The following is a 27,034-nucleotide window of genomic DNA, read 5'->3' on the forward strand; positions in this document are numbered from 1 at the left end:
ATATATGTTTTTCCAATATCTGTTTGTTCATGTATGTCAGTGTACAGTGTACATAACGTGCCAGTAAGCATTTCAACTGTAGTACACATCACAAATGTAGAGAGGATTAGGCAGAATTGAATGTACAGGACATCAGCAAACATGTGTTGGACATGTAATTAAAGGCTTGTTTAAAACACACATGTACACATACACAAACTTTGCGTTCTGGGTTAATTTTGCATTTGTCCTTAGGGCAGTAATTAGTCAAGACTGTCACACCTAACCCAAACACTGGCAACTGAATTCCTGCTGGGGGGAGTCTGTGTGTGTGTGTGTGTGTGTGTGTGTTGGGCGGCACTGCTGGTCTCAGCTGCACCAGGTTGGCCACAGTTGACCTGGGTCAGCATGGGTCAGTGTTGGTTGCCTAAACCCGGTTGTAACACGTCAACGAGAGTTACTCTTGCCCTGGATGCTGGCTGTATTGATTGTGACTGGAGTAAGTTAGTGTCTGTCTGTGTGTGTGTGTGTGTGTGTGTGTGCACACATGTGTGTGTGAGAGAGAGAGACAACTGTTTCTTTAAAATATAGTTTCAGCAAAATAATTTAAGTCCTCTTGTTTCTAACACAAATGTTCCATGTAAATGTCCCATTAGCTACATGTGTTACATGCATGTGTAAAACAGTCCAAGAAGTGTGTGTTTTTGTACAACATTTTTAACCCAGGCTCATGGTACGGTCCAGAGCCACTTCCAGAGCTCTACGAATAGTCCGTTCATCTGACCCAGCAAACACCTACAGGTAACGCCAGACTTCTGATTATGCCAGATTAGAGAGAGATGCTAATAACTGTTAATGTCCTCAGAGATTCAACATGATCAAAGATTAAATGATGTGCATAGGGGTGGACGGTCCCTACACAAGGCTTTCAGAAAAACTGTTGATGAATTGAAATACTGATTCATGAAAGAAAAATAAAAGTGAAAATGAAAGTCCATAATAATTTAAATAAAGCAGTCATTTCAGCAGTCTCCCAGAATGCTTAGATTAAATCACTTGTCTGTGGGATGACTACAAAGATCATTTTTGTGATGTCCACATACGTTCCCGCATGCAGGGTGTAATTATAGCAATGAAAACCGGAGGGAAACAGAGTAGAAAGGGAGGAGAAGTGACCTCGTGTTACGAGTGTGATGAACTCACTGGAGGGGGGGGGGGGGGTTCTACATTTTTCAGAATGAGGAAGTGGGGCACGTGAGAGCTGTCATCACTGAACTTCATCTTCTAGGTGTCAAAATCACCAACCACAAAAAAGGCTGGGAAGGACTAGATAGATATGGAAGTCTCAACCTATGAAAACATAATTTAAAAAAATGCAGTGATGGGAGTAGAAGAAGGGAAAAAAAATAAAAATTAGGCATGAAGTGCTGAAATATTCCTGATCTACGATCCACCGCTGTAATTCGTTGATTTGGATCACATTTCTCGCATGTGGTATTTTTCCCCCTCGACTGCGTGTGTTATTGTCTGAAATGAATCTCTTTATTCCTTCCTCTCTTTTTCCTCCCCTCCCGCAGCTCAACTTGGCCTGGCGTTGGCGTACAGGAAGCACGGAGCTGCATGCCCAGTAGGCAGTAATTTGTAACAGGCGGGGTGGGCTGAGAACATTCTGTCTTATCTGGACAGGGGATCATGGGTAAATCATATCAGGGCGGCCCTGTTTAAATATAGAGCCGTAATTGCCGCAATCATTTCTTTCTGTCTCCCCCCCCTCCCAGTCTTCTCCTCTCTCACCCCCCTTTCTTCGTAGTCCCCCGTCCCCCCCACCCAATGCCGGTGTCCAGTAGACCCGGGCACACGGTGCGGGGCCTCGCCTGACAGTTGCATGACAAGAATGTTTCCCCTTCACAGCGGCCTCTTCCTCCACGCAGTTTTAGCCTAATTGAAATGTTTCCTATTGGGCTCAATCAAGGGGCCAATTACCTAATTATTCGCTTATGGCCGCCCCGGCCCGCTCGCCGGAGAGAGGGCCGGGGGAGGAGCGGGACGTATCCGTTTCACCACCCGCAGCTTCATTCTGTTCCCTTTCTTCACCCCACAGATCGGCGTTATGGAATAATCCCCCATTACTGCGGGATTAGAGCTCCACGCCGCCCCGGGAAAACTGGAGCCGTTTAAAAGTGGCGGAGCAGCGCTTTCATCGGCGCGCTCGGACGATGCTGTGTTTTATTTTGAACAGTTATTGAATTATTTTTGTAGCGGCCGCAGATCCGTCTGCATCCAGAGCGGATGATGCAGTTATTAAAATGTCATGCATGAGGTGAAGCCTGCACAGAGACACATGTGCTGACGCGCAGCGCTCGTGTGCCGAGAGCGAGGACCTGGGAGGAAGTGCTGCGGCTCCTTTTATTTTCGGGCTTGGTTGTGATATCAGAAATGAGAGCGGGGGGGGGGTCGGGGGGGTCGGGGGTGGGGAGAGAATTTAAGAGCTGTTCTGGAATGTTCTCTCCCGGTGGGGCTGACCAAACAGCCTTCATCATTAGACAGCTCATAAACTACAACATATTACGCCAAATGTACATGTATTAGTCACAGGCGTAAAACCGAGATGCTCGGATGCCTGCAAAGCAAACCTTAAAACAGACGCGGTGAGATACAGATAAATCACACACACACACACACACACACACACACACACACACACACACACACACACACACAGACAGGAATCAAATGTTCCAGCAGCAGTGGGAGTCACTGGGTGAACCGAGTCCACACCATCCTGAGACCCTCTGCAATGAAAGGGTCTTAAATCCATCACGCTGCTCTCTCTCACTCACACTCACCCGGCCAATGGACTGCATGGCCCCGTCCCACCAACATGTGCACCACTGTTGTCCAAACAACGTCTGCAGGGCCACAGAGCTGCGGATTCTGGCCAGAGGTCATGGAAAGTCATAATGCGTGCGCACGCGCACTCCCACACACACACACACACACACACACACACACACAAACACAGCACCTTGGCTTTAGGTCATGGAAAAAAAAATTTAAATTATAATGCTGCCTTTCACCAGAGAGGTGGAGAGGATCGGGAATCAGACAGGGCTTGATCTCTGACACACACACACACACACACACACACACACACACACACGTATCCAGGTCCACAGAGTAAAGAAAAATGAAGGGCTGCTCCCACACTAACTGGGTGGGCTGGTCAGCGGTGTGTGTAGACGTGTGTGTGTGTGTGTGTGTGTGTGTGTGTGTGTGTGTGTGTGTGTGTGTGTGTGTGTGTGCACGCGTGTTTTAATTGATTAATTCCCTGATGCTCATCTCCGTATTAAATGCGAAGAAAGACATGGAGTACGACTGTTCGGAGACAGGATGAGTGAAGGGATGGATGAATGGGTGGCGAACCACCTGTAGAGACCCCCACCCTCCCGTATCCAGAGTGATGTTGAGGAAACAGCGTGGAATTGACACAAAGCTGCAGATCAGCCCACTGGCATCTGATTAAGCATAATTCAAAACTAAACCTGCTCCCAATACAGGAGCAGAGGGACACACACACACACACACAAACCAATTGACCATTGTTGAGAGACCAAGGTAAAAAAATTAACAACTAATATATTTTTAGTTAGAACATTTAAAAATGTAACCCTGGGAACCAAAGGAACATGGTTCTGATTTATTTTTCCACAGTGGAGATCAGCAACTGAATCAGTAAAGACAAAACACACACACACACACACACACACAACACATGGAGGTAATGGGATTAAAATCTGTTGGAGAACTAATTTGAGTTTAATGAAACACATCGCAAAAAAACATATACGGTTCTAATATATATAAAACATGCTAATGTTAGTTATTTTAGGCTAAACTGGTTTATCTGCATCATCCTCAATAAAAAGCACCGTCACGGCCCTGGCCAGGGTGGTTGGAGCCTAGTGGGTAACACACTCGCCTATGAAGCAGAAGACCCAGGTTCAAATCCCACTTACTACCATTGTGTCCCTGAGCAAGACACTTAACCCTAAGTTGCTCCAGGGGGGGGGACTGTCCCTGTAAATACTGATTGTATGTTGCTCTGGATAAGGGCGTCTGATAAATAATCTAAATGTAAGCGGTCACATGACACGGAAGGAGGACTCAATTGCTCGACTTCACAAGACAGGGTTCAGTAAGACTACATGATACAAGGACAATACAACATACAATCCACGTAGATGTGGAGTAGGGGACACATACAATGGCCGGGCAGCCATACAGTGGAAAGGAGGCGAGAGCGATTAGGAAATCGGGAACACGCAGACGCACGACTCACACGCCGGTCCGGAACGCCACAGTCCTGACAAAGACGATGTACTAGGGGGGTCCTATTGGACTTCACGCCAACACGCTGTGTATGCATGTATCTTTGGTGCTTTTTCTCAGTTGCACATAAAGGTACAAAATGAAAACGAATTATTGCTAAAGTGCACCAGAATTTGAACAAATTCTTGTTTATCAACCATCCTTGTGTTTCATTTCATCCACATGGCCACAGCGGACCACATTCCAATGCAGGAAGAGTAGAGGCAGCGTGTGTACGTATGCATGCATGTTCCTGTGTGTGTGGGGTGGAGAGAGGGATGTTTTGCTTTCTCTCAGACGGGGCTGGTTCCTACACGCTCTGCGTTTAGCAGCCGTGTGAGACTTCAGCAGCAGGATGATTGATGGCGGCTCTGAGCGCTAAAGTCAACAGGACTGGGGCACGTTCAGAACGAGAAGCACACACACACACACACACACACACACACACAGCATCAGTTATCAAGAACTGCATACACACACACACTGTGCGCGTGAACCACCAAACGCATGTCTCACATGAAGTATCGACGTGTGTGTAGGTGTGCATTAGACTAGCAAGAGAGAAACAAGAACAAGCCAGACAGCCCATTAATGAGTGCATGAGTGTGTGTGTGTGTGTGTGTGTGTGTGTATACCAACTCTGGGTCACTCGCAGGGGAGCAGGTGTCCATATAATCTGTCTTTTTGTTCCACTTCAACACTTCTCCATGCACACGCACGCACACACACACACCACACAAGCAAAACAGTGAGAGGCTTTATTTCCAAATCAATGTCTGTCTGTAAGTGTGGGGGTGTGTTTGACTGAACTATTGCCTTTTTTTTACTTAATACATGCATAGTTTTAAATAGACCAAATTTGATCTCATTAGACAATACCTATTTATAGTAAAGACTCCTCCTCTTCCCATACACCTTCTCCTCTTCTCACACACACAGTTCCCTGAGTGCGGTCCAGCAGCATCATGAGGTTAATTACGGAGCAAGAGTGGTCATTAATAAACGGAGAAGAGAAAACAGACATAATTTACTTCCTTCCCTCACACACAGACACACACACACACACACACACACACACACACACACACACACACACACAGCAGAATGGCTGCTTCTGCTTTGTTGACACAGCATCATTTTAGTGTGGGCCACAGAAATTCTCACGCTTTCACCCTAGCAGGGTCAGTCTCAGCACAGAGCGAGAATTTTGAAATTAAACACAGAGCAGCCAAGAAATAAAAATGCAATTCTTTGATCTTTCTGTGTGTGTGTGTGTGTGTGTGTGTGTATTTAATTTGAGGGAATGATTGTTTCTGAACCGCTGTGGGTGGTTCAGGTTCTGAAGGCGAGTCACGTTGTTCTGATGGAAATGGAAAACACAAAACACACGGCGGAGACCCCGAATGAGACTGAAGGAACTGTTTGGATGTAAACAGTGTAAAATTGAGTTGCGCGGGGCTGTAAATACCACCGATCGGATGGCATCTCGCCCTCCCTTTTCTCGTCCTCCATCCAAAATGAGGGGCAGATGCAGAACCCTTCCGTACACACACACACACACACACACACACACGCCTGTGTGATCCATTATTGATTAAGTGAATGAGAAACTTTTCTTAAATGCTGCGAGACACACACGTCTTGTTCAGGACAAATTGCAATAAATACAATCGATACTATGAACTCAAAAAAAAAAAAAAAAAAAATTTTTAATTGGATCTAATAAAACTAAAAGCAAAAGAAAAATTTTCCATCAATGAACGCACACAAAACAATGATTTGGCGGTAGAGCTACCAGAAAGGGGGGACGAAGCATCGCGGCCGCCCTCTCTTTCTCCTCCTCGCTCTGGCGTTCTTTCCCCCTCCAGCTGGAGCCAGGACTCTGATTGCCCCTGATTTGGGTTAAGTGATTATTACCCTACAAGAGCTTGAGAGAAGGCACTTTTCCATCCACTGAAAGCCACACACACACACACACACACACACACACGCACAGCCTCTAGTTTTCTAGAGGCACGCAAAGCCAAAACGCCCCCCTCTCTCTTGCTCGCTCGCACACACACACTTTTGCAATTTGGCATCAAAGTACACACGAGTACACACGAGTGCACACGTCACCGGGCCCGTTCCGGAGGCCCAAAAAGCCCGGAGAGCGGAGTGACGTGTGGAGAGGGTGGGCAGAGGGGGGCTCGGTCGGGCCACTTCTTCATACGTTTCATCGCGCCGCGCAACTCTGACAGGTTCCCCATACGGCCGGGCCGTTTTGGAAAACGTTCTGTAAGATGTTCATTCGATTACACGAAGCTCCTTTCAAACAAAACAGTGATGGCGCGTAGACCGCACGGACTAACCTCAACAAACGCAAGAACAATGTGCCCCATTCAAAAGGGAATATTTCCATCAATCAGCTGCAACATTAAAACCAGCTGTCTGATGCTGTTTAGGTCCCCCTCCTGCCCCCGAAAGACATTCGCGGCCAGTCCTTTAGGTCCTGTAAATTGCAAGATGGCACCTCTATAGATCAGACTTGTTTTACCAGCCCCGCCGTTTCATTTGGAGAAGCTGGTAGTATTTTATGTTGTACGGGAGTCTCGCGATGCAGCAAACACCGCAATGATGGAGGATCGGTTACGTGCAGATTATTTCACAGTTAAGATTGCGTCTCTTGCTGTGCCATTCGTCAGCTTTTACTGTGATCAGGAGCGAAGTAAGAGAGGGTAAAGCGTGTTATTCTAGCATCCCTCTCTCCCCACATCACTTTTACAGATTTAGAGCCGGCCTTTCACCCTACATGTGCACACGCACACACGCACACACACACACACACAGCCTTGATCCAGCCTCAAACCTTTTATGAAATTTCCACATGAACTTCAATAAAAATTGGACTTCAGGCTGCATACTGGTGATTTGGAGAGTTTGGAATTTATCTAAATTAAACAGTTTTAACTGTGGGATGCAACACAAAAAGAAATGAGTTAAAGTGCATTGTGTGTGTGTGTGTGTGTGTGTTTGGTGTACTTTAGAACATGTGAGCTGCCTGAGGAGAGACTTCAGCATCCATCAGATCCAGCTTTATCTGGGCTATGTTGTGTTTATGTCTCTGACTTTTTTTTTTTTTATATAAATAGAATCTTAAAGAATAATCATGTTACTCGGGCGGCCCACACGCATACACACACACACACACACACACACACACAGGGAGGGGTGGAGGGCAACTGCTTATCTGCCCTAATCACTACGTACCTGGCATAAATTCATTCTCATAACTACAAAACCCAAACCACACACACACACACACACACACACACAGAGCATTTAACTGATGAATATTTCTGCTGCACGTTGTGTTACAAAAAAAAAAAAACCTCACCCACTGAAGCTGAACACAATGCAGAGAGAAAAAGACACAAGACCACGTTACATAACCTCACAGGATCAAACCATGTCGCAAACCCAGTCACTACACACAAATACCTATGCGATCTATTATTATTCAGACGATTGTGAGATTGAATAGGTGTGTAGCATGAATGATGCCTACGTTGAGATGACTAATACTCAGGTCTCATTCACACAGACGTCTGAACCAGGCGTTTTTTTTTTTTCTTTTTTTGTGGCGTTCCTGGCATCAGGTGTCGCAGACTGAACGCTGACCATTCTTCTGCTCATTGGAGCAAATCAAAGCGCCCACACGGGCGTTCTGCGTTCGGTCGGCTGCACGTTCGTAGGGTGTCACATAAACGTTGCATGCAACGCTTTCTTGGCATCAGTTTCTGCCGAAATCCCGAGGAACATTAAACAGCTATGAGCATTAAACAATGTCAAACGTGGCAAAAGCGCACATGGCGTTCAGAACGTGTTCATTTCGATGAGGCATAAGCCAAACGTTACCTTAGAAACCAAAGGAATGTTTTTACTTTTGTAAAGAACACACACACACACACACACACACACACACAGCTGAAGGAAGACTTCACACCTTTCCATAACACACACCCAGACCTCCAGTGTGAAGCCCCTCTGCAGTGTTTGTTTAAACCTTCTCAGCTGTGTTTCACAGTCCAGGAGAAGGGAGACAGAGGAGGAGGAGGAGTAACCTTCTGACCTCTCCATCGTCCTCTCCTCCTTCTCCATACTCCTCGCTCGCTCCATCCATCTGTCCACGATCACGAAACCTCCTCACTCAGCATCATTGGAATAAACATAAACTACATGCATTCATAATGGGGAGGATGGGAGATGGCGCGCGCACACACACACACACACACACACACACACACACACACACACACACACACACACACACACACACACAGAGTGAAGATCCGAGCTGTCATGCCATGAACAACCAACATGGACCAGTGTGATTTAATGAGGCTTGCTGTCTTTCTGCCTCACACACATAGGCACAGCAGATGAATGGCTGGAAAGTGTGGAGTCTTTATGACCCGGCCCTCCCCGTCCTCCAGTAAAACACACCCGAGGCGCAGCATCACCCGTGATGAGAGCCAATCAAAACACAGCAAGACACGTGGACCTCAAATCCAAACACACGCACCCTCCAGAAAAGCAGACAGGAGGACCCACACTAAGAAAGACGTCTGTAAATCTTTTTTTTTTATATAATGAGCTTCACACATACTGATACTTGTACCCCACTGCACACCCACACACAAAAAAAAAAACAGGCAATAGCTCAGTCTTAAAGAACGTCTCTGAAGGGAATTAAACTTCCCTTCAGAGACGGGAACAAAAAAAAAACCCACTGTGTCTGACCAATAAAACAGAATATTTAGATCTACATAAAACACGCAGGGATCAACATACTATAATGGTGTTTTTTAAGAGTCGGAACCATAAAAAAAAAAACTGAAGCATTATGATTATGACTTACTTATTTTATGTCTTACTGGAAAATCACACAAAAAAATAAGTACGTCGTAAACGTTTATAAAAACAAGTGAATCTATTTGCTTTTGTGTATTTGTTCTTAATCTTGTGAGACAAATGTCTTCATTGTCCCTTCTTTTAACACACATTGGTAGTTACATATTATTTTTAAAAGAAAGTGAAGTGACTGTCATTGTGATACACTGCAGCACAGCACATGGTGGCACAACAAAATGTGACCTCTGCTTTTAACCATCACCCTTGGTGAGCAGTGGGAGCAGTGTGTGGGGACGGTGCTTTGCTCAGTGGCACCTGAGTGGCACCTTGGTGGCTCTGGATTAGAATAGGCAACCTTCTGATTACGGGGCCACTTCCTTAACTGCTAGGCCACCACTGCCCCTGAACACACGTGACAGATTTATTACTTTTTGGACAAGACAAAGTGTGTTTGCGCAATCTTGGTTAATGACAAAAAAGCAACAATCTTACATTAGGATTATTAGTCAGTCACTACAACATTTACATTTACAGCGTTTATCAGACGCCCTTATCCAGAATGACTTACAATCAGTAGTTACAGGGACAGTCCCGCCCCCCCCGGAGCAAATTGCTCAGGGACACAATGGTAGTAAGTGGGATTTGAACCTGGGTCTTCTGGTTCATAGGCGAGTGTGTTACCCACTAGGCTACGACCATCCTACAACACACACAAACACACACACGCACACACACAAACCTGATGCAGGCCGAAGCCTTCATCCCCTCGTCTGACAGGCGCTCCTCCTCCTCGCTCTGGCACTCAGAAAGATCCTATCGTCTAGTCTCCCACACAGACTACATTACTTGGGTGACTTCAAAGCTCGTTTGCTAAGTGTTTAGAAGAATGCAGGGGAAAGAGGAAAATGTTTCTGATTTCTGTAAACTTTACGGCATCTGCTTCTGTTTATGGCCCAGTACAGGAGGAGGGAGGGGCAGAGAGAGAGAGAAAGCGAAGGAGAGAGCGTGAGAGGGGGGGTGGGAGGGTTGCCTGATTTTCCCACACTTTTAAAGTCTTCACAAGCTGTGCTTAAAAATCACACACGTCTCGCTCCGATTTTGAAGCTCTCAGCATTTTAATTCTAATTGAATTCTAATCTCATGATCACGGCAGCAAGACTCAGGCCTGGCTGTTAGATGATCCGAGCATCACAGGGCACGTCCACAACTCTGAGTCTAGTACCTGACGGATGAGAGGTGCAGGCGTGTTCAGTCACCAACAGTAATTAGTCAAGTGGTCAGGACAAGAATATGCGTACACACACACACACACACAGTGTCTCACGCTGAGCCTCAGGCTCACTTTTCCTTTCCTTTAACTCAATCAAGATCAGGTTTCACTCTCGCTCATCTGAGTACAACTCACTTCCTCCAAATGACCCTCAACGCGCACACACACACACACACACACACACACACACACACAGTCCTTCTCTAAAGCATACCATTATTACAGTAAGAGCAGCACGCCCCACCCCAACCACATAAAACTCAAACCCAACCCCCCTAAACCCTGCATGTCTAGAACACAAGTTTCCTCCGACTTCCCAACCCAGAGCTCGACTGCAAACTCTCGCCATTTTCGTGTTGCTCATTTATCAGATCACATCATCGGTGAATGCCGAACGACGTGCGCCTTCTCTGATCCACCTGCTGAACTTCAACCAGAAGCTCTGAATTTGCATCGGTGGGCTTCGATTGTTCCACACAGAGCAACAGTCAGGAGCAACTTCAGCTCTCGGGGGTCAGTAGGTCGTGCTGTGTTGTGACTGCGAAGTCGCTGGCTGCACCGTGAACAGGGCAGATACTGATGTGTTCAGCGTCACACGAAGAACCCACAAGCCTCACACCCCCTACAGGCCAGAAACATCCACCTCAAACATTCTGTTCTCTTCTGTTAGCTACAGCAGTTCGGCGAATATCCTTTATGCAAGTGTGTGTGTGTGTGTGTGTGTGTGTGTGTGTGTGTGTGTACGTACGGACAGGGTTAATGACAAACATATGGGCTGTGTTTTTCATTGGCACAAACACACGCGCGCTGCAAACAGGCCCTGGGTCAGCTCTCTCTTGGGGGTGGGCCGTGCCTTCGGGGGTCAGACGTGAGGTGCGTCCAGGCCAGACCGGGATGTCAGGCCACCGCTTGTAACACAACCCAGCAGCAGCGCGGCGGATGTAAATCTGAATCTCACGCTACAGCGTGCATACAAACCATCCTCAGCACTGATAATAACATTATTATAAATACCAGACTTAGTCCCGTCATTACAAACACGGCCCAACCAACACGTACAGCAGCGCAGCCCCAAAACGTGAACGGGGGGGTGCGGGAGGTGGTGCCGGTTCGGGTGTAGCTGCGGCTCGTGCTTTTTACTGGTCGGGGTGTAGGAGAAAAAGTCATTTCCTCATTTTTTCCACGGGTTCCTGTAGCAGGAAAAACTGCAGAGCGAGAAAAATAAACGAGGGGGGAAAAGAAACGAAAACAAATTAAGGTGAGTGACACTGAGTGGACGCCCCACCGAGGGGGGGGGGGGACGATGACGAAAAGTTATAAAGACCTGACGGCCAAATGACCTGTTACCATAAACTAACATTCATACAACAAACCATTAGACGGTAGTACGTTTTGGCGGACCAATTTAATCATAAAGAGAATTTAGGATTAAATGCACTTAGCTGCACAGAAAACTTTTCGGCAAAACCATAGTATGGGCAGGAAAATCCTACACCGCTTTTTCAAATGCGATTTGAAGGTGTTTTGGACGCGGCGTCACCACCAGGGGTGGGAATTTGTTACATTATAAAATCTTCGTTTTACGACTGTAATAACACGATACTGCGGACTGCGTGATAATCAAACTATAATCATGATGTGTGTGCAGCCACTGGCTAAAAAATAAAAACTTTTTCTGCTATAAAAGCGCAGTTTCTCACACACAAGTTGGAGTGTCCAGACTTCCAGACCGCGCTGCTGGACACCAGCGAATACGCGGAGATCTGGATTTTTAACGTCTGCCCGTAAAGCGGCCCTTTGGTTTCTGGGTTAGGTTTGCGCGTGAAACGGGCAGGTGGAAGGTTCAGATGTTGCTAAATTTCCTCGGACGCTTGATGGACAAAACACCCACTTCATGGGAGGCTGGACTCTGCCTTTCATGAAAAAAAAAAAGGGGGGAAAGTTCTCCTCCCGCCGCTGTCGCCCCATGTGATGATGAATGAGCTCCAGCTCCGTTCGATTAGGCCCAAAGTGCGAAGAGGCGGCAACAATGGGAACTGGCCGGGGGAAAGAGCCGCATTCTTAGCGACAATTTAGGCTAATTAGCATCAACTCCCGCCCATCCATCACGGCGCACAAGAAACACAAACAAACTGTCAGCTCTAACGTAACAAACAGATCGGCCGGCTACTTAACGCAAATTATTCTTACGCCAGTCGCCGCTTCTCAGGCAATAGCACTTCCCCGCGTCCCGTCCCCCCCCCCGGCCCGGTCCGTCTGTGGGGGGGACGGATATTCAAATTGGAGACACATGTTCCAGTCGGCTGCGCTGCTCGCGCTGCACACGAGGAGGGAGGCGGTGGTGACGAGAGGCGGCGACGTACAGGTAGCGGCTGCTGAAAGCCGCCAGGCGGTCCGGGGGGGGATCCACTTGGGTACCTTTTGAGCAAAAAAAGGGGTCGCTCGTCTGTAGTTCGGGGCCGTGACGGGGAGTGGGGTGGGAAGAATGACAGTTACAGGAACTCGGACCATCGTGATCCAGCGGCGACTCCAGTTCTCCTTGTTCCTTCTCCACCAGCCTTTGGAGACGACTGCACTGATCAGAGAGGGCAGTAAAAACACATCCTGTCACAATGTTTTATGCTTCAGCGCCGCTGATCGGTCCTCTGATGACACACCACCGGCCAAAAGCGCAGACACGCCTACTCGTCTCTCCGTTTTCGGACTATTTCTGCACAACAAAATGGAACGCCTCAAACCAGGAGAGAAAGAAGCACGAGGATTTGTAGTGCACATAAAAAAAAAAAAACTTTTTCTTTTCTAGTCATTAATCAGCCTCACGAGGCGTGGAAAGCAGAAAAAAAAAAATGAAGAGGAAACTCTGAAGAACCAGGTTCATGAGACAAAAATCTTTGTACGTTTAGAAGATCGTTCTTACCCTCCGTAGAATAGTTGGTGGTGTGTATAGAGTATAACGCTGTCAGTGTCGCACAATACAATTAGTATCATTGTACTTAAACCTGCCCCCTAAGCACCACTGGGTTGTATAACAGCAAGTGGAACCTTTGATACCCCATTAGTTCCAGTGCCACATTTCCCATTTCACAGTCAGAGGTGGATCGAGAGAACAGATCGGATTAACGAATGCTTCATTTCCCTCTCCGATCGGTGGAAATGCCCGCTGCTCATTCAGCCGTCATGGCGGCTTCGGGCGCGTTCCCTCTGCTGTCACTCCGCTTGTCAGTGGAGAGTGAAGCCAATTAGCTGTTTAACGTTAATGGGTCCGAAGAAGAACGCTCTCATTAAGTGGCGACTTTCAACAGGGAACACCAGTAAATCCCGTAAACGGGTCCCAGGAATTTTGGGAAACATCAGTTTTCCGTTGGCCTTTGATGCTGCGGACCGTGTGAAGTGCAGAGCTAATTAGCCGAGAAGCTTGGCAGAGGCCGTCCGTTGTTTTCAGATGAGCAGTAACTGTGCCCACATACACACACTCACACACACACACACACACACACACACACACAGAACAGAGAAAAATGTCCCTTTCTCAATTTTGCAATGTTTCAAGAAGGAAAACCGTACAAGGTGCTTGAGGAAAAATTCCGATTCAAAACCTTGTATGACCGTGAACTAACAGGCAAAAAGGCAAAAATGTATAATGCTATGAGGCTTTAGTAAGATACATGAGGTTTTATAGACCAGGTATCTACTGGTCTAGGAACTGACATGAATCAAACGCAAGGCTCCATATCACCACTAAGCCAAATCCAAATGAAAAAAAAAAAGTCAGCAATTAATCTTTTTTTTTTTTTTTATTATTTTACTTTTACGGCGTGCTCTTCTGCAGTCGTAAGAGGAGGGTTGTGGTCAACACTGGTGATAAGATCAGTGTCCAGTTCAGGACGCAGCATGAATATGGATGACTGGTGTGCCGACACCGCTGCTGTGTTCCTTGGATGGAGAAGCCGCCTCTGGTTGTTTAATCAAACTGAGAAAAGGGAGGCAATAAAAGTGAAGGATGGACCAAAGAATCAGAACGACAAAAGCCTGTAAATTTCAGCAGACGGGAATCCAGCATAGTGTTTGAAATTGTGCCTGTTGTAGCATAATTTTCCGTTGCTGCAGCAACTGGAAAACTCATATCTTGTGATGATATCATTTTTAATATATATGCACATTTAATGATTTAAATGGAACATGTATGTATTTAGGTAACTATCACTATTGCTATTATTTGATTAATTATGTATGAATTATTATTGTTGTTACTGCCATTACTATTATTATTAATAAATTACACTTTTATCCAAAATACTAACATCCTCTGTTGGATCTATCCTCAGCTGCTCAGTTCCAGCGGCTCCTGCAGGATATCTGGGTTACAAAATGTAGCTCAACAGCTAATCAAGAAGATATACGTAGAAGAAAGAAGCAGAAACAACATCAGAATACGGGTATAGGCAAGATCCCACAAACAAGACATGGTTCCTCCACATCTGACCTCTGCCGGTTGGCAAGCTACTGAAGGTCAAGGTCATTTATCTGACTAATTATTTTACTACAAGCAAAAAAAAAAAAAAAAACATTTCCTAAAGAAATCAGGAGCAAGAGGTCACATCAGCATGTACCCAATCACTCACTCACTCACTCACACTCACACACACACACACACACACACACACACACACTTGACCTGACCGATTCCCCTGGCAGAAACTGATTTCATCTGAATGCTGCAGAAGCAACATGTGTTTCAATACAAACTTTTATTAATGTGAATCAACATAATCATTCGCACAGGAACGCCACGTTCACGCCGACCTCACCGGAGCCAGACTGATCTTCCTGGTGAGCTGTGATTGCGAGTGAAATCCCTCCCTCCTCCTGTACACACATATTCAGCCCAGCAACCCCGTCACACAGTCTGGGGGTCCAGATATGAAAACGGTCTTCAGCCGGTCAGCAGATGCTCCGCCGCTCCAGTCGTGGCATAAACTAATGCCAAAACACACACTTTTTTTTTTCCCCCTGAGGTGCTGAACTCTACACTTTCATTCTAACCATGATTCCCATAATGCCTTGCAGAGAGTCACGATCTGACACCACGCTGTAGGATCATTATCACGATGTTATTATGATGTGTGACGTTTAATAATCATGTTATGCTTTATTATAGAGTGAAGCAGGCAATGCAGAATTTGGGTTGGATTACAACTACTGTATAATTATAACAATAATTCTGAGTCAAAAAAAAAAATGCGCAAAAAAATACGTTGTGGAGTGTTCACGATGTGTAGATGGGGGGAAAAGACAGAGGATTGCAGCCCACTGCTGCCCCTTCTGGTGCTACATACACACACACACACACACACACACACACACACACACAAAAGCTGTTTTGGCCAGAGCCCACTAAGGCTTTTAAATAAATATTTTTTCTAAAACCTACGCTAAACACATGCATACATAAATAAGAGCAGGTTTTGGGTAAAGTGCTCACACTAACTCCTGCTAGTAAACAGCAACTCAGGTTGAAATGAAATCGTGAGTCAAAAAAAAAAAAAAAAAAATGGATAAAAATAGAGTTCAAATCACTTGCAGAACTTCCTCTAATTCGTTATGGGGCCAGACTTGTTCCAGTGACCCGCGGCCCAGATTCCCTTTGCCGCGCTGTGACAGGCCCACCCTCATCCTGGCACGAGAGCAAGAAAATGAAAACATTTCCATGACCCAAGAGATTCTTATTTAGATTATTTTTTATAAATATCTTTATATCCACCCTAAAATTGATATCATTTCAAACATGATAAAGAAAACCGCTGCAATTCTCTCTTTATGTTCAGTATAATTTTATTAAACCAACCTCCTTCCCTGGTGGTTTATGGAAAGGCTAAACAAACTCTAAATGAGCACTTTCTTCGTCAGTTATTCTTTGTGATGAAGGGGTCTTGTCCAATCAAGCCCCTGTCCCTCCCCGAAACATCTCATCCCCATGAATCTAAGTAAACTGGGGCCCTCAGGAGGAGACGACCCCCCCCTCTCCTCCCGAAAGCTCCATTCGCCTCCCGAGTTTCACAAATCACGGCCTGATCGGCATCGGCCACCATTCATCTTAATACAGTTAACGTCCGGGAGGGTCCGGGGTCTCAGTTACAGACGCTGTGGTTTCAGCTGAGAGGAAGACACACAATCATGCTTTGCGGTGTGATTGATTATGTGTCTCATCTTTAAACTTTGTACTAATTGTGTAAGTTAATTTATTTTTTCCAATAAAATATTAATAACATTTATTTTTAAAGAGAAATGTTATACACACTGTACCCGCTTCAGGCATTTTTGTAAAAAGAAAAAAAAAAAAAATCATTTGGCGCTCAGTGTTTTTTACTCTTAGATGTCATCCATACTCTGGTTATGCATTTTGGCACCACTCATAAAATCTGCCATAAAATCTTGTTAAATCAAATTTTTTTCTTCAAGAAATCACTTAAATCAACAAAATTATGAAATATTCAATCAATGGATTTAACCCTTGAAATGCCAGTTTAATGATTTGAATCACTCATAATTGATTAAAATTCGAATTAAACAATAACTATTTTCCATATAATAAATAGTTGGGAGATTATGTCAAAGATCAGCAAAAGAATGTATTGGATTGCATTAGTATTTTTTACATTTTGCAACATTTAATCTTTTGCACCCTCTCGCACTCTTCGTGTACAAAAATATACACATACTAAATCTTCCATAAAATACTCACATAAATATTTAGTTTTTTTTCCATATATTACTTAGTCAACTGGATCCCTCCATCATGGGTCATTATGGGGCACAATTGCAAAATATCAGATATTATATATCAGATTTTGTGTGTGTACATTTTTGTACAGAAAGAGTACCCGAGTATAGTCCTGAGGGTTAATCAATTGTATCAAACAAATTTATATTCGTTTTATGTTAGCAATAACTAATTTTGGATTTGACTGGTTCATAAAACATAAAAATTGAAATACTTTACATTGCAATATTTCCTTATTATCCATTATTGAAAAGGGCTAGTAAGAGCTGCACAATTTAGCTTGAACTGAATCTTGGTTTAAATACCAAATCGAGATACAAATCACAATATACAAGTAGATTCCACATCCAGAACCTGTGTGTATGAAATAGATTTTATAGAAGAAAAACACCAGTGACTTTAAAATGCTCCTTCATGGGGGTTTGCTGAATATTCAGTCCACTCAGTGTCAAACACACGACCAGCAGGTTGTTCCTCTGCAGTGAGAGATGTTCTGAAAACTCGATTATGCATAGCACTGATATATAAGGACATATATAAACTAGACTCAGTGAAAATATGTTATCATTGAAACATTTCAATTATGTGTGTTTGATTTATGTACTGTTGATAACTATGATGTTTCATCACCAGTAAGTTAATTGCACACGTTACAAACATGCTGACCTGGAATCCTAAACTCCTACAATCCTGGATCAGTTTAGGATGATCAGTTCTCCTTTGTCCTATTGTAACATAATTAAATATTACACACACACACATATATATATATATAAAGCTTAGCTCATGGAGCTCTCTTATTGCTGCCACCTGTTGCATTATGGGATGGATTTGTTCACAACAAGCAACACACAAAAGAAATATTCAACCCATTTGATGTAGAGGACGTGTGGATGATTACTATTACTGAGCTCCTCAGTGTATGATAATGGGACCAGAAGTTATTATGCTCAATGTCATACAGCAACATCCATCTAGACTTTTCATTTAAGGATGTTTTTTTATTCAGCAAAAACAGATTTGAAGATTTATTTAATGTTGTTACAGTGTTCGTAAAAAAAAAAAAAAAAAAAATCCCTTTTTAAAGGGCAAAGTTTTATTGGTATGGGACAATACATGTATTTATCATTTCACCATATGGCATTACAAGGTTATAGATATATCTAAAGTTTTTTTGCAAACATGCTTGTAAATGTAAAATGTTACTGCATAAAAAGAAAGGATTTTATTCATTTAAAATAAATAAATAAATAAATACAGCAACGCACATGGACACAAGAGTATTTGTATTGATATGAAATTTAATAAGAGGCATGGATTTGATCCTACTGGGTAAATTCGAACGCTACCTGCCACTAAAGCTCATTAATAAAACCCGTAGGCATATCGCAGAAGATAAAAGTAAAACGGACTGCAGCCCCTGCTCCACTCTCAATGGCCAATGCATCCAGTCACAGACATAAATGATATAGTGGAAACACACAGTGGACTCCCACATCCTGTATACATGTACGGGTGAGCCGTGATTGGCTGCAGAAGTAAAGGGTGCAATCATGAGCCCAAAGTGATTGGTTAGCGATATCACGCATACGGACATTAGCCCAACTGATCGGTTACAGAGCCGCTGTGTGTTTTTTCCGTCTGGTGCCCCTCATTTGAATAATTGCCCCAAAAAGGCCGGGGCAGGGGCAGCGCTGGAGCCAGTGCCTCCCATGTCGAGTGATCATAATTACCCTCCTGATTCCGCCCTTAGCATAACACTGCAATTACCGTTATTGCTTACAGCGAGCGGAGACATATGATGGATGGGCGATGTGTGTGTGTGTGTGTGTGTACACGCGTGTGTGTAATAGGGAATGATCAGGAGAGAACTAGATCATAATTTTCTATTAGCTATAAGATTGATCCTTATCGGTGTATTTGCCTAAATCTCCGATACAGTAAGTGTGTCAAAATGAGAGTCTGAAGCGGAGTTAAGTTTTATTAACATAATGTTAGTTGCGGCTCTTACAGTGAAAATGGCTTCTCTGTTGTGTGGCTCCACCTTCCACTGGTCAGTTTGTGATGCATAATTCTTGCTCATCGTCGCAAGTTGATTTAGGAGCTCCAGACTCGGAACCTCCAGCCGACAGGACGCTTACCAGATTAAAAAAAACAAAAAAAAAAAACAAAGAGCTGAACACGAAAATCAAGAGTGGCTGAACACTGACGCGATGCAGACGCTCTGCGGTTCATCTGTAACCAAGTCCCAGCTCTTCCAACACACACACACACACCTCACCTGCTTCCACAGCACCATCAAACCAGAGATGGGCATCTCCCATGCACCCTCAGGAAGCAGCGAGGGGGCGGGGACAGTGCGTCAGCACGCACGGTGTGTAATGAGCTACTGAATGGTCAGAATGGTGAGGATGCGGAGTTGTGAGCAGTGTGTAGTTGCATACCATGGCCTGAATGGTGTGTGTTGCTAGGTGAGTGTATTTGTAGCGTGTGAGTGTGTGTGTGTGTGTGTGTGTGTGTGTGTGTGTGCTGCAGCACATGCCTGGTTGCAGTCAGCAGATCTCTGGTGGCATTCTGATCCTCACATTTCCTCTGGAGGTAATTAGTTCTTGCGCTCGATAAATCTTCTGCTGTTTGTTTTCCTAAATGTTTGCTCGGCGTGGCCCCCGTTACGCCCCCCCCCTCCCCCACCCAACCGCCGCCTGTCAGTCTGGCAGAAGCAGAAGTATGACTGATAGGTGGGCCGGAACGCAAATATGAGCGCAGCATAAACACGTTTGAAGCTCCTCCCCATCATTTACACCCAGGTACTCGGCAGGTACAGACGTCAGGGTGGATCCACTCCAGCTCGGACCCCCTCAACGTCGGGATCCGCGGATTCGCCGAGAGGGGGACTAGCTATGTCCTCTGCCAAAGCTAACATTACTTCAAACATGAGGTCATATAAACATCTGTCTACAATATGTCTGCTGGGAGTTCCATCAAAGCCCGGCTAAACGACACCCGATTGTTTCTGGAAATAAATATTAGACTCTAATTCCGGCCTGATTGGGGCAGGCCTGAAGTCGGACTTCCGTTCGCTCCACTCCCTCTGGCCGGATTTATTTGTTCGACGCGGCCCGATCTTGGGCCTTGACTCGCCGCTAAAAGACTCATTAGGGTCAGGACGAGGAGCGGAGGAACGCTCCATCATACTAACGTTGCGTGCGGACGTGTTGGCGACACGCGCCATTTGCACAGGACGGGTCCGTTTACACGCGAGCATTTACCCCCCCCTGTAATTAACATATAAAGCCTATTATAACCGCACACCACCGGCTAGCCATAATTCATATACACGCATGCCACCGCCCGTCACATGGCTGCTCCTGATTTATACTCACTAGGTGCTCATAATTTACAACAAGCCATAACTCACTACATTTCATATAACCACTTCTCATCATTCTGAAGAGTCAGCATGTAAACAAACACTCAGCTCATAATGTACTCACAACGCACATTTACACAAACTCAGCACCTGGCTTACTCACAGCTCACTGTGAATTACACAAGTTTGTCAATTATGTAGATAATTGACACACACACTGATGATCATAATACAGATCTCGGCGTTCCAAAAAATATCACACAGCGAAAACCACAACGTGAAGGACAACTAAACCTCTTGCACACACACACTTACATAAATGTACGCCATTTACCAGACGCCCTTATCCAGAGCGACTTACAATCAGTAGTTACAGGGGACAGTCCCCCTGGAGCAACTTAGGGTTAAGTGTCTTGCTCAGGGACACAATGGTAGAAAGTGGGATTTGAACCTGGGTCTTCTGGTTCATAGGCGAGTGTGTTACCCACTAGGCTACTACCACCCTGTACATACACACACACACTCCCTCAGACATGCAATGACACAATCACACTCATGAAAATCTAACTCTCCTTGGTGTGTCTGTGTGAGATCGAGAGATGACAAGTTTAAAAAAAAAAAAAAAACATTTTAAAAAGCCTACAGCAAGTCTATGCGCACATACACGGACGCACACACATTCAGAAGGCCTTGAGCGCCCCCTATTGCTGCCAAGAACTTTCAACTGCTCACACTCACGCCCGGAATGACGCCAGGGGGGCGCATGTAACTCCTTTTTTTTTTTTTTTGACCCGAGTAAAGTAAACATTTCTTAATTATTTGCAGAATTACTGTTTATTAATAATACAGTCACTGATCATTATTACAGTCGTGTATCTAATATACATATTCAGATTTTATGACCAAATCTGCCATCATGTTTTATAGATTCATTTTGTGATGTAGCTGATATGATTAACGGCAAGTTTCACTGTATTCAAACATAACCAGCAGTTCAGTTCAGTAGTGATCTCAGCATGCCAGGTGGCTCAGTGGGGACAGCTGAGGAAAGAAGATTCCTCCACTCTCCTTAGATGTTCTGATTAACATTTTTTATTCATTCAGGGTCTATTCGACTCTGAAGTGAATTACAAGCCTATTTGAACTATTTAAAGGGAAGAAATGAGCTGGTGGACGATGATCTGGGGAAAAAAAAAAAAAAAAGCATAAAGTTATGAGTTTGGTCAAGGTGAAGAGTCGCCGTATTTTAGCCGCCACTGAGGTCACACATGAATTAGCAACGGTTTCAACCCCCTTCCGACCTCATTATCAGGGAGAGCTTGGAGAAATGACACTTTCAGCAGACCATGGTGAGACAAAAAGGTTGGGGCCCATGGCTCTGATGGGCACTGGGCCTTCGCCCAACTAGTGATTGAAACCTGATGGAACAAAACATGCTGGGCTCAACCATACACATTTTCAGCTGGAAATTGAGGGATTTTTTTTTATGGATCTTTTGGGGTACAAAGTGGCAGTGGCCACTCATCTAGGCCTTTAACAACTATTAGGAGTGGGGTCATGTTGTGAAATGTTCTGCATAGAATATACAACAGAAGAGGAGCCTACAGCTCTCTGAACTCCGATGACGGTCATGAGGCTGGAAATAAATTCTGCAGCATTGTGCAATTTGTGACTTTTGAGCTGAAGTACAAAGTCAAACATCCTCATAGCTAATAATTTCCTAATATTCAACCACAGAGCTGGGCCTGGCACACCAAACATATTCAAGACTTTTGAGGAAACAATGGCTTAGTGAAGTGGTCGTCAAGGTAAAGCGCAGCAAGCACACCACATGGTGACACAACGAAATGCGGTCTCTGCTTTTTACCCATTATCCTTGGTGAGCAGTGGGCAGCCATGAAAGGCGCCCGGGGAGCAGTGTGTGGGGACGGTCCTCAGTGGCACCAGCAACCTTCCGATTAAGGGTCTGCTTCTTTACCCACTATGCAAATCACTGCCCTCGTGTAGTATGCTAAATGAACTATGCAGGAAACAAATCTAAAGAAATTACCATGTTGCGCAAATTCCACGTCCAGGCAGACAAGTCACATCCACACTGCAGGTGTAGAAAATGGGACATCCGCAATAAAACATTAAACTTCACTAAAAGCTGAACTACATCAATCCTTAACTGCTTAAACTATTCCACATTTGGCCTCGAACTTAAAAGTGCACGTTCAGACAGACTACAGATGATTAAAAGGCCCCATAATACCTGTGGGTCCCCAATTAAACGTTCCGTCACTTTAAACCTGTATTCACAGACTTGAAAACAGTTGAAGGGATCTGGACTTATTTGAAGTTGTGTGCTTTTTTGGAAAAGCACACAACTGGTGGGAACCAAATTAATGAGAGGATAGAATTAAAAAAATTTGTTCAAACATAACCCAGGAAATTTAATGTATACATAATTCCAATAGCTCTGGGGGTTCTTTAATCAGTGAATGTACGGTACAGGTCAAAAGTTTGGACACACCTTCTTATTCAGTGTGTTTTCTTTATTTTCATGACCATTTACATTGGTAGATTCTCACTGAAGGCATCAAAACTATGAATGAACATGTGGAGTTATGTACTTGAAATAAAAAGGTGAAATAACTGAACATGTTTTATATTCTAGTTTCTTCAGAATAGCCGCCCTTTTCTCTGATTACTGCTTTGCACACTCTTGGCATTCTCTCGATGAGCTTCAAGAGATCATCACCTGAGATGGTTTTCCAACAGGCTTGAAGGAGTTCCCAGAGGTGTTTAGCACTTGTTGGCCCCTTTGCCTTCACTCTGCGGTCCAGCTCACCCCAAACCATCTCGATTGGGTTCAGGTCCGGTGACTGTGGAGGCCAGATCTCCACTTTTTATTAAGTACGTAACTCCACATGTGTTCATTCATAGTTTTGATGTCTTCAGTGAGAATCTACCAATGTAGATGGTCATGAAAGTAAAGAAATCACACTGAATGAGAAGGTGTGTCCAAACTTTTGGCCTGTTCTGTAATCTCCATCAGATCCCAGGCTTACAACTGGTGACACAGCAAGAGCTTCCTTCTCTCGGAACTAATTGTGTCAGTACCGGCGGTATTAATTCCACAAGGAGCGGATCTGCCGGAATAAACAGCGCGCCACGTCCGAGAGGGAGGTTCTACTCACCCGCCGACCCGCCCGCGACGACCTGGTGCGACGCCTCGCGTAGGAAGCTCTTCCCCTCCCGCTCGCCGGCCATGTTCTCCCGCCCGGGCGGCCGATCTGGGGAGCGGAGAGGCGCGGGGTCGGTCAGCGTGGACCGTGCAGCGTTTCCCGAGTTTATTCATTTTTTATTTTATATTTTTTTTTACAGCCCGTCCTCCGGGCGCTTGTTAGTAACTTTGTTGACGGTTCGGCGCTCGAACTTACCGCGGGACTCGCTGCGGAGGTTCGGCGGTGCGGCGGTGAAGTCGGCCCGGTCGGAAGCGCCCTGCGCGCTCGGTTCTATTTCCGAGTCGCGGCTCGGAAAAAAAAAAACAATCATTCATGAAATTGAACCGTCCTTTTGAATGTAGGCCACGGCAATCAGGTTTATACGGAAATATATACATTATAGTACAATGTCATAATGTACGTAAGCAGTACAAACACGTTTGCTATTTATTCTATAAATAACCAAATCATTTTTTTATGTCCCGGTTTTCCACGACACTTTATTTCAACAGCAAGTAAAATAAAAAGGTTTTACGTGTCCCGGTTCCACCTGCACAGGTGAGCAGGTACGGTCCCCTGTCCCCGACCGGGATGGATGCTGGTTGCATATATAATTACTGCAATTAACTCGGCGCATTGATATATAATTCTGGCGGGCGCCTGGTCAGTACAGATCACGGAATGGATTACAGTTCGGGAAATGATCGCGTTAGAAAAGCCTCGCTGAGACACTTCGATGAAATTACGTTGCAACAGTTAAGAAGCGTAGACGTTTCGCCCTCGACGTTTTCCCACGCGGAAGGATATTCGAAGAGCCACGTTCCCGTCGTTCAATCGAGCTGTCAGGCCGGAACTACGTTCACTCGAACCCGGGTCCTGGACAGGCCCGATCTGGCCGGTTTATCGGTCTCATTCTGTTCACGGTCGAATATGAATGCATTATGCATGCAGCAAAAGCAGCTTTTATATTTCCTGATGCAGCTGGAGGCTGCAGCTTGCCTACATGGTTTTTCCTTTTTTAAAAAATAAAGCAATTTATTGCGGCGCTGGCAGCAAAATGCCATTAGTACGACGACCTTTGTCAACGAGCAACAGCGCTGATGAAATGAAGCCTTTTTTTTTAGGGAAAGAGAATTTAATACGTTTTAAACAGCACTCACATTTACATGTCAGTGTTGTTGTTTTTCTCATTACATTTGGTCTTTATTCTATTTCTAAAAGTATCTATCGACACTTAAATATGGAAAACGAAATAAACGATCGTTTTCATTAGGGCTTTGGTTTGACTTAAATTAAATGAATCAGACATTGTTCACTTTTTGTTTCTTATTTATTGTAAGACCTCCCATTTCACCACAAGTCGCAGCTCGGTGTCCATCATGCAGTATTTCTACAAAAAAAAACAAAAAAAAAACAAACAACGTCTATTCCTCCCGAATAAAACCAATGACATTTGGGGGGGGGGGTCGTCACAGTCAGTTCTATTTCGTTCCAAAATCATTTACACGCACCACGCAAGCTGGAGTTGGAACTGCTGCACTTGATTAATGCCAGTTCATATAAAAACACAATTATACATTCTAAAAAAAATTAAGAGCAAATAAATATACAAATGACAGTGGTCACATCCAAGCAATAATTCAAGTCACTGGAACTGCTTCTGCTCCACTTTCTTCCCCAGTCTGATTTTCTTTTAATTACCAAGAAGAATAAAACCACCAGGCTCAACAGAGGTCACAAATGTTATTTTTGAGGAATGTTTGGTAAATTTGTCTTTTTTTATCCTCCCCCTAATTTCCTTGTTTCCTCAACAGGAGTGTGTGATGTGTGGAAAGGCCTTTTTTTGATCATTAAAATGTTCAATTATATGTGGATAGATTTGGCTGTGCAAAATGGTCACTAGCTAATGTGAATGTGAAATATGAAAAAGGCCACAGCCAATCCCTGACGACGTAAAACTGGAGATGCTGGTCTGTTTAAAATGCGCTCATGTAAATTGTTAAATTTTGTGCTGAAGAACCCTGTCGCACAATGGTGTTCACGCTAGAATAAAACACACATGTTCATGTGTATTTCTATCTTTCAAGTACTCTAGTAAAACATAAAAATCTTTTGCATCCCTGAATATAATAGTGGCATTTAAAAAAAAAAGTATGTAATTTTTTTTAAAGCATTTGCTCTACCGTTCAAAAGTCTGTAGGGAAAAACAAGGCACTGTTGTAGTACTGCTGTGTAATGAATGCAGAACCTGTTTCAGTCAAATACTCTGGTCCAACTCACAGCTTACCCTAACAGGCAAAATAATAAACAATGGGTGAGCTGGACGTGGATCAGGCCAAAAAAACCTCTCGACTTCCATAAATCACAAACCCAAACCCCAACATTTTCAGGCCCAATTGCTTCCTTGAGCAGGCGGTCCACAAGCGTTCCAGCATCCCCACCGTCTGCAGACGCACCGTGTTCCAGCCGGCTCATTACTACCTAGCCTGGAGAATTGTTTTCATTCTTTCTTTCAGGGTAATAAGGAGTCTGGAGGGAAAAAAATATCAAGCCTGACAGTGAGAAGATGAGATTATGTCCAAAGCGAGCCAGTCAGTATGTTTTTCATGGTTTTCGTGTTCTGTATCTTCTAAAAGAAGGGTTAATAGGAAAAACAAAATCCAATGTCCTGAGGACAACACTCTGTCAAGGATTCACAGCAGTGTTGGGCCCTTTGAGGTGAAGGAGACATGGTGATTTTCCATATGCTGTGGCCTTCTCGGGGTCTGGGGGCTGGTAGCTGGGAGGCTGCCACTGTTGTTCATGTAGCTGACCATCAGCAAGGTCACTTCTAGGATCTTCTCAAGTTGGACACAGAAAAAAAAGACCAGCGTTTAATCTCATAGCTTCATAGTAATGACTACTGTTGTAACCAACTTTTTAATTATGACTAAAAATATTATTAAACTGAATGTTGCTATATGGGATTGTAGGGTGGGTGTCATTGTCATAAATAAACTATTTTTTTTTTTTTTATAAAATTACATTACTCAGCAAAGTAACCATTTTATTTAAATTCTGCATAAATTATTGAGTGTGGTTTTAGAAATTACAAGGTTTAAACAGATGTATGAATAAAAAAAACTGAGCATAAAAAACATATATAATACATAATTACCCATTAG

At 44.4% G+C, this 27,034-nt stretch overlaps 2 protein-coding genes across 3 annotated transcripts in view; both read right to left on the reverse strand.

The window, feature by feature from the left end:
* The window catches only part of slc25a21 (solute carrier family 25 member 21), a 68,947-nt gene extending 44,785 nt beyond the window's left edge, over positions 1 to 24,162 (reverse strand). Inside the window, exons 1-2 of the mRNA XM_028979227.1 lie at positions 24,087 to 24,162; positions 23,844 to 23,939 (exon numbers count right to left, since the gene is read on the reverse strand). Of these exons, the coding sequence (XP_028835060.1) occupies positions 23,844 to 23,916 (73 nt within the window). The 5' untranslated portion in view covers positions 23,917 to 23,939; positions 24,087 to 24,162. The remainder of the gene's footprint in view (positions 1 to 23,843; positions 23,940 to 24,086) is intronic.
* Positions 24,163 to 25,181: 1,019 nt separating this feature from the next.
* plekhh1 (pleckstrin homology domain containing, family H (with MyTH4 domain) member 1) overlaps positions 25,182 to 27,034 on the reverse strand; it is a 28,877-nt gene continuing 27,024 nt past the window's right edge. For both annotated transcript variants that reach the window (XM_028997593.1, XM_028997583.1), the window contains exon 30: positions 25,182 to 26,707. In XM_028997593.1, the coding sequence (XP_028853426.1) occupies positions 26,564 to 26,707 (144 nt within the window). In that variant the 3' untranslated portion in view covers positions 25,182 to 26,563. The remainder of the gene's footprint in view (positions 26,708 to 27,034) is intronic.

Source organism: Denticeps clupeoides, chromosome 1 (genome assembly GCF_900700375.1).
Source record: "Denticeps clupeoides chromosome 1, fDenClu1.1, whole genome shotgun sequence".
In the NCBI taxonomy this organism is placed as follows: Eukaryota; Metazoa; Chordata; class Actinopteri; order Clupeiformes; family Denticipitidae; genus Denticeps; species Denticeps clupeoides.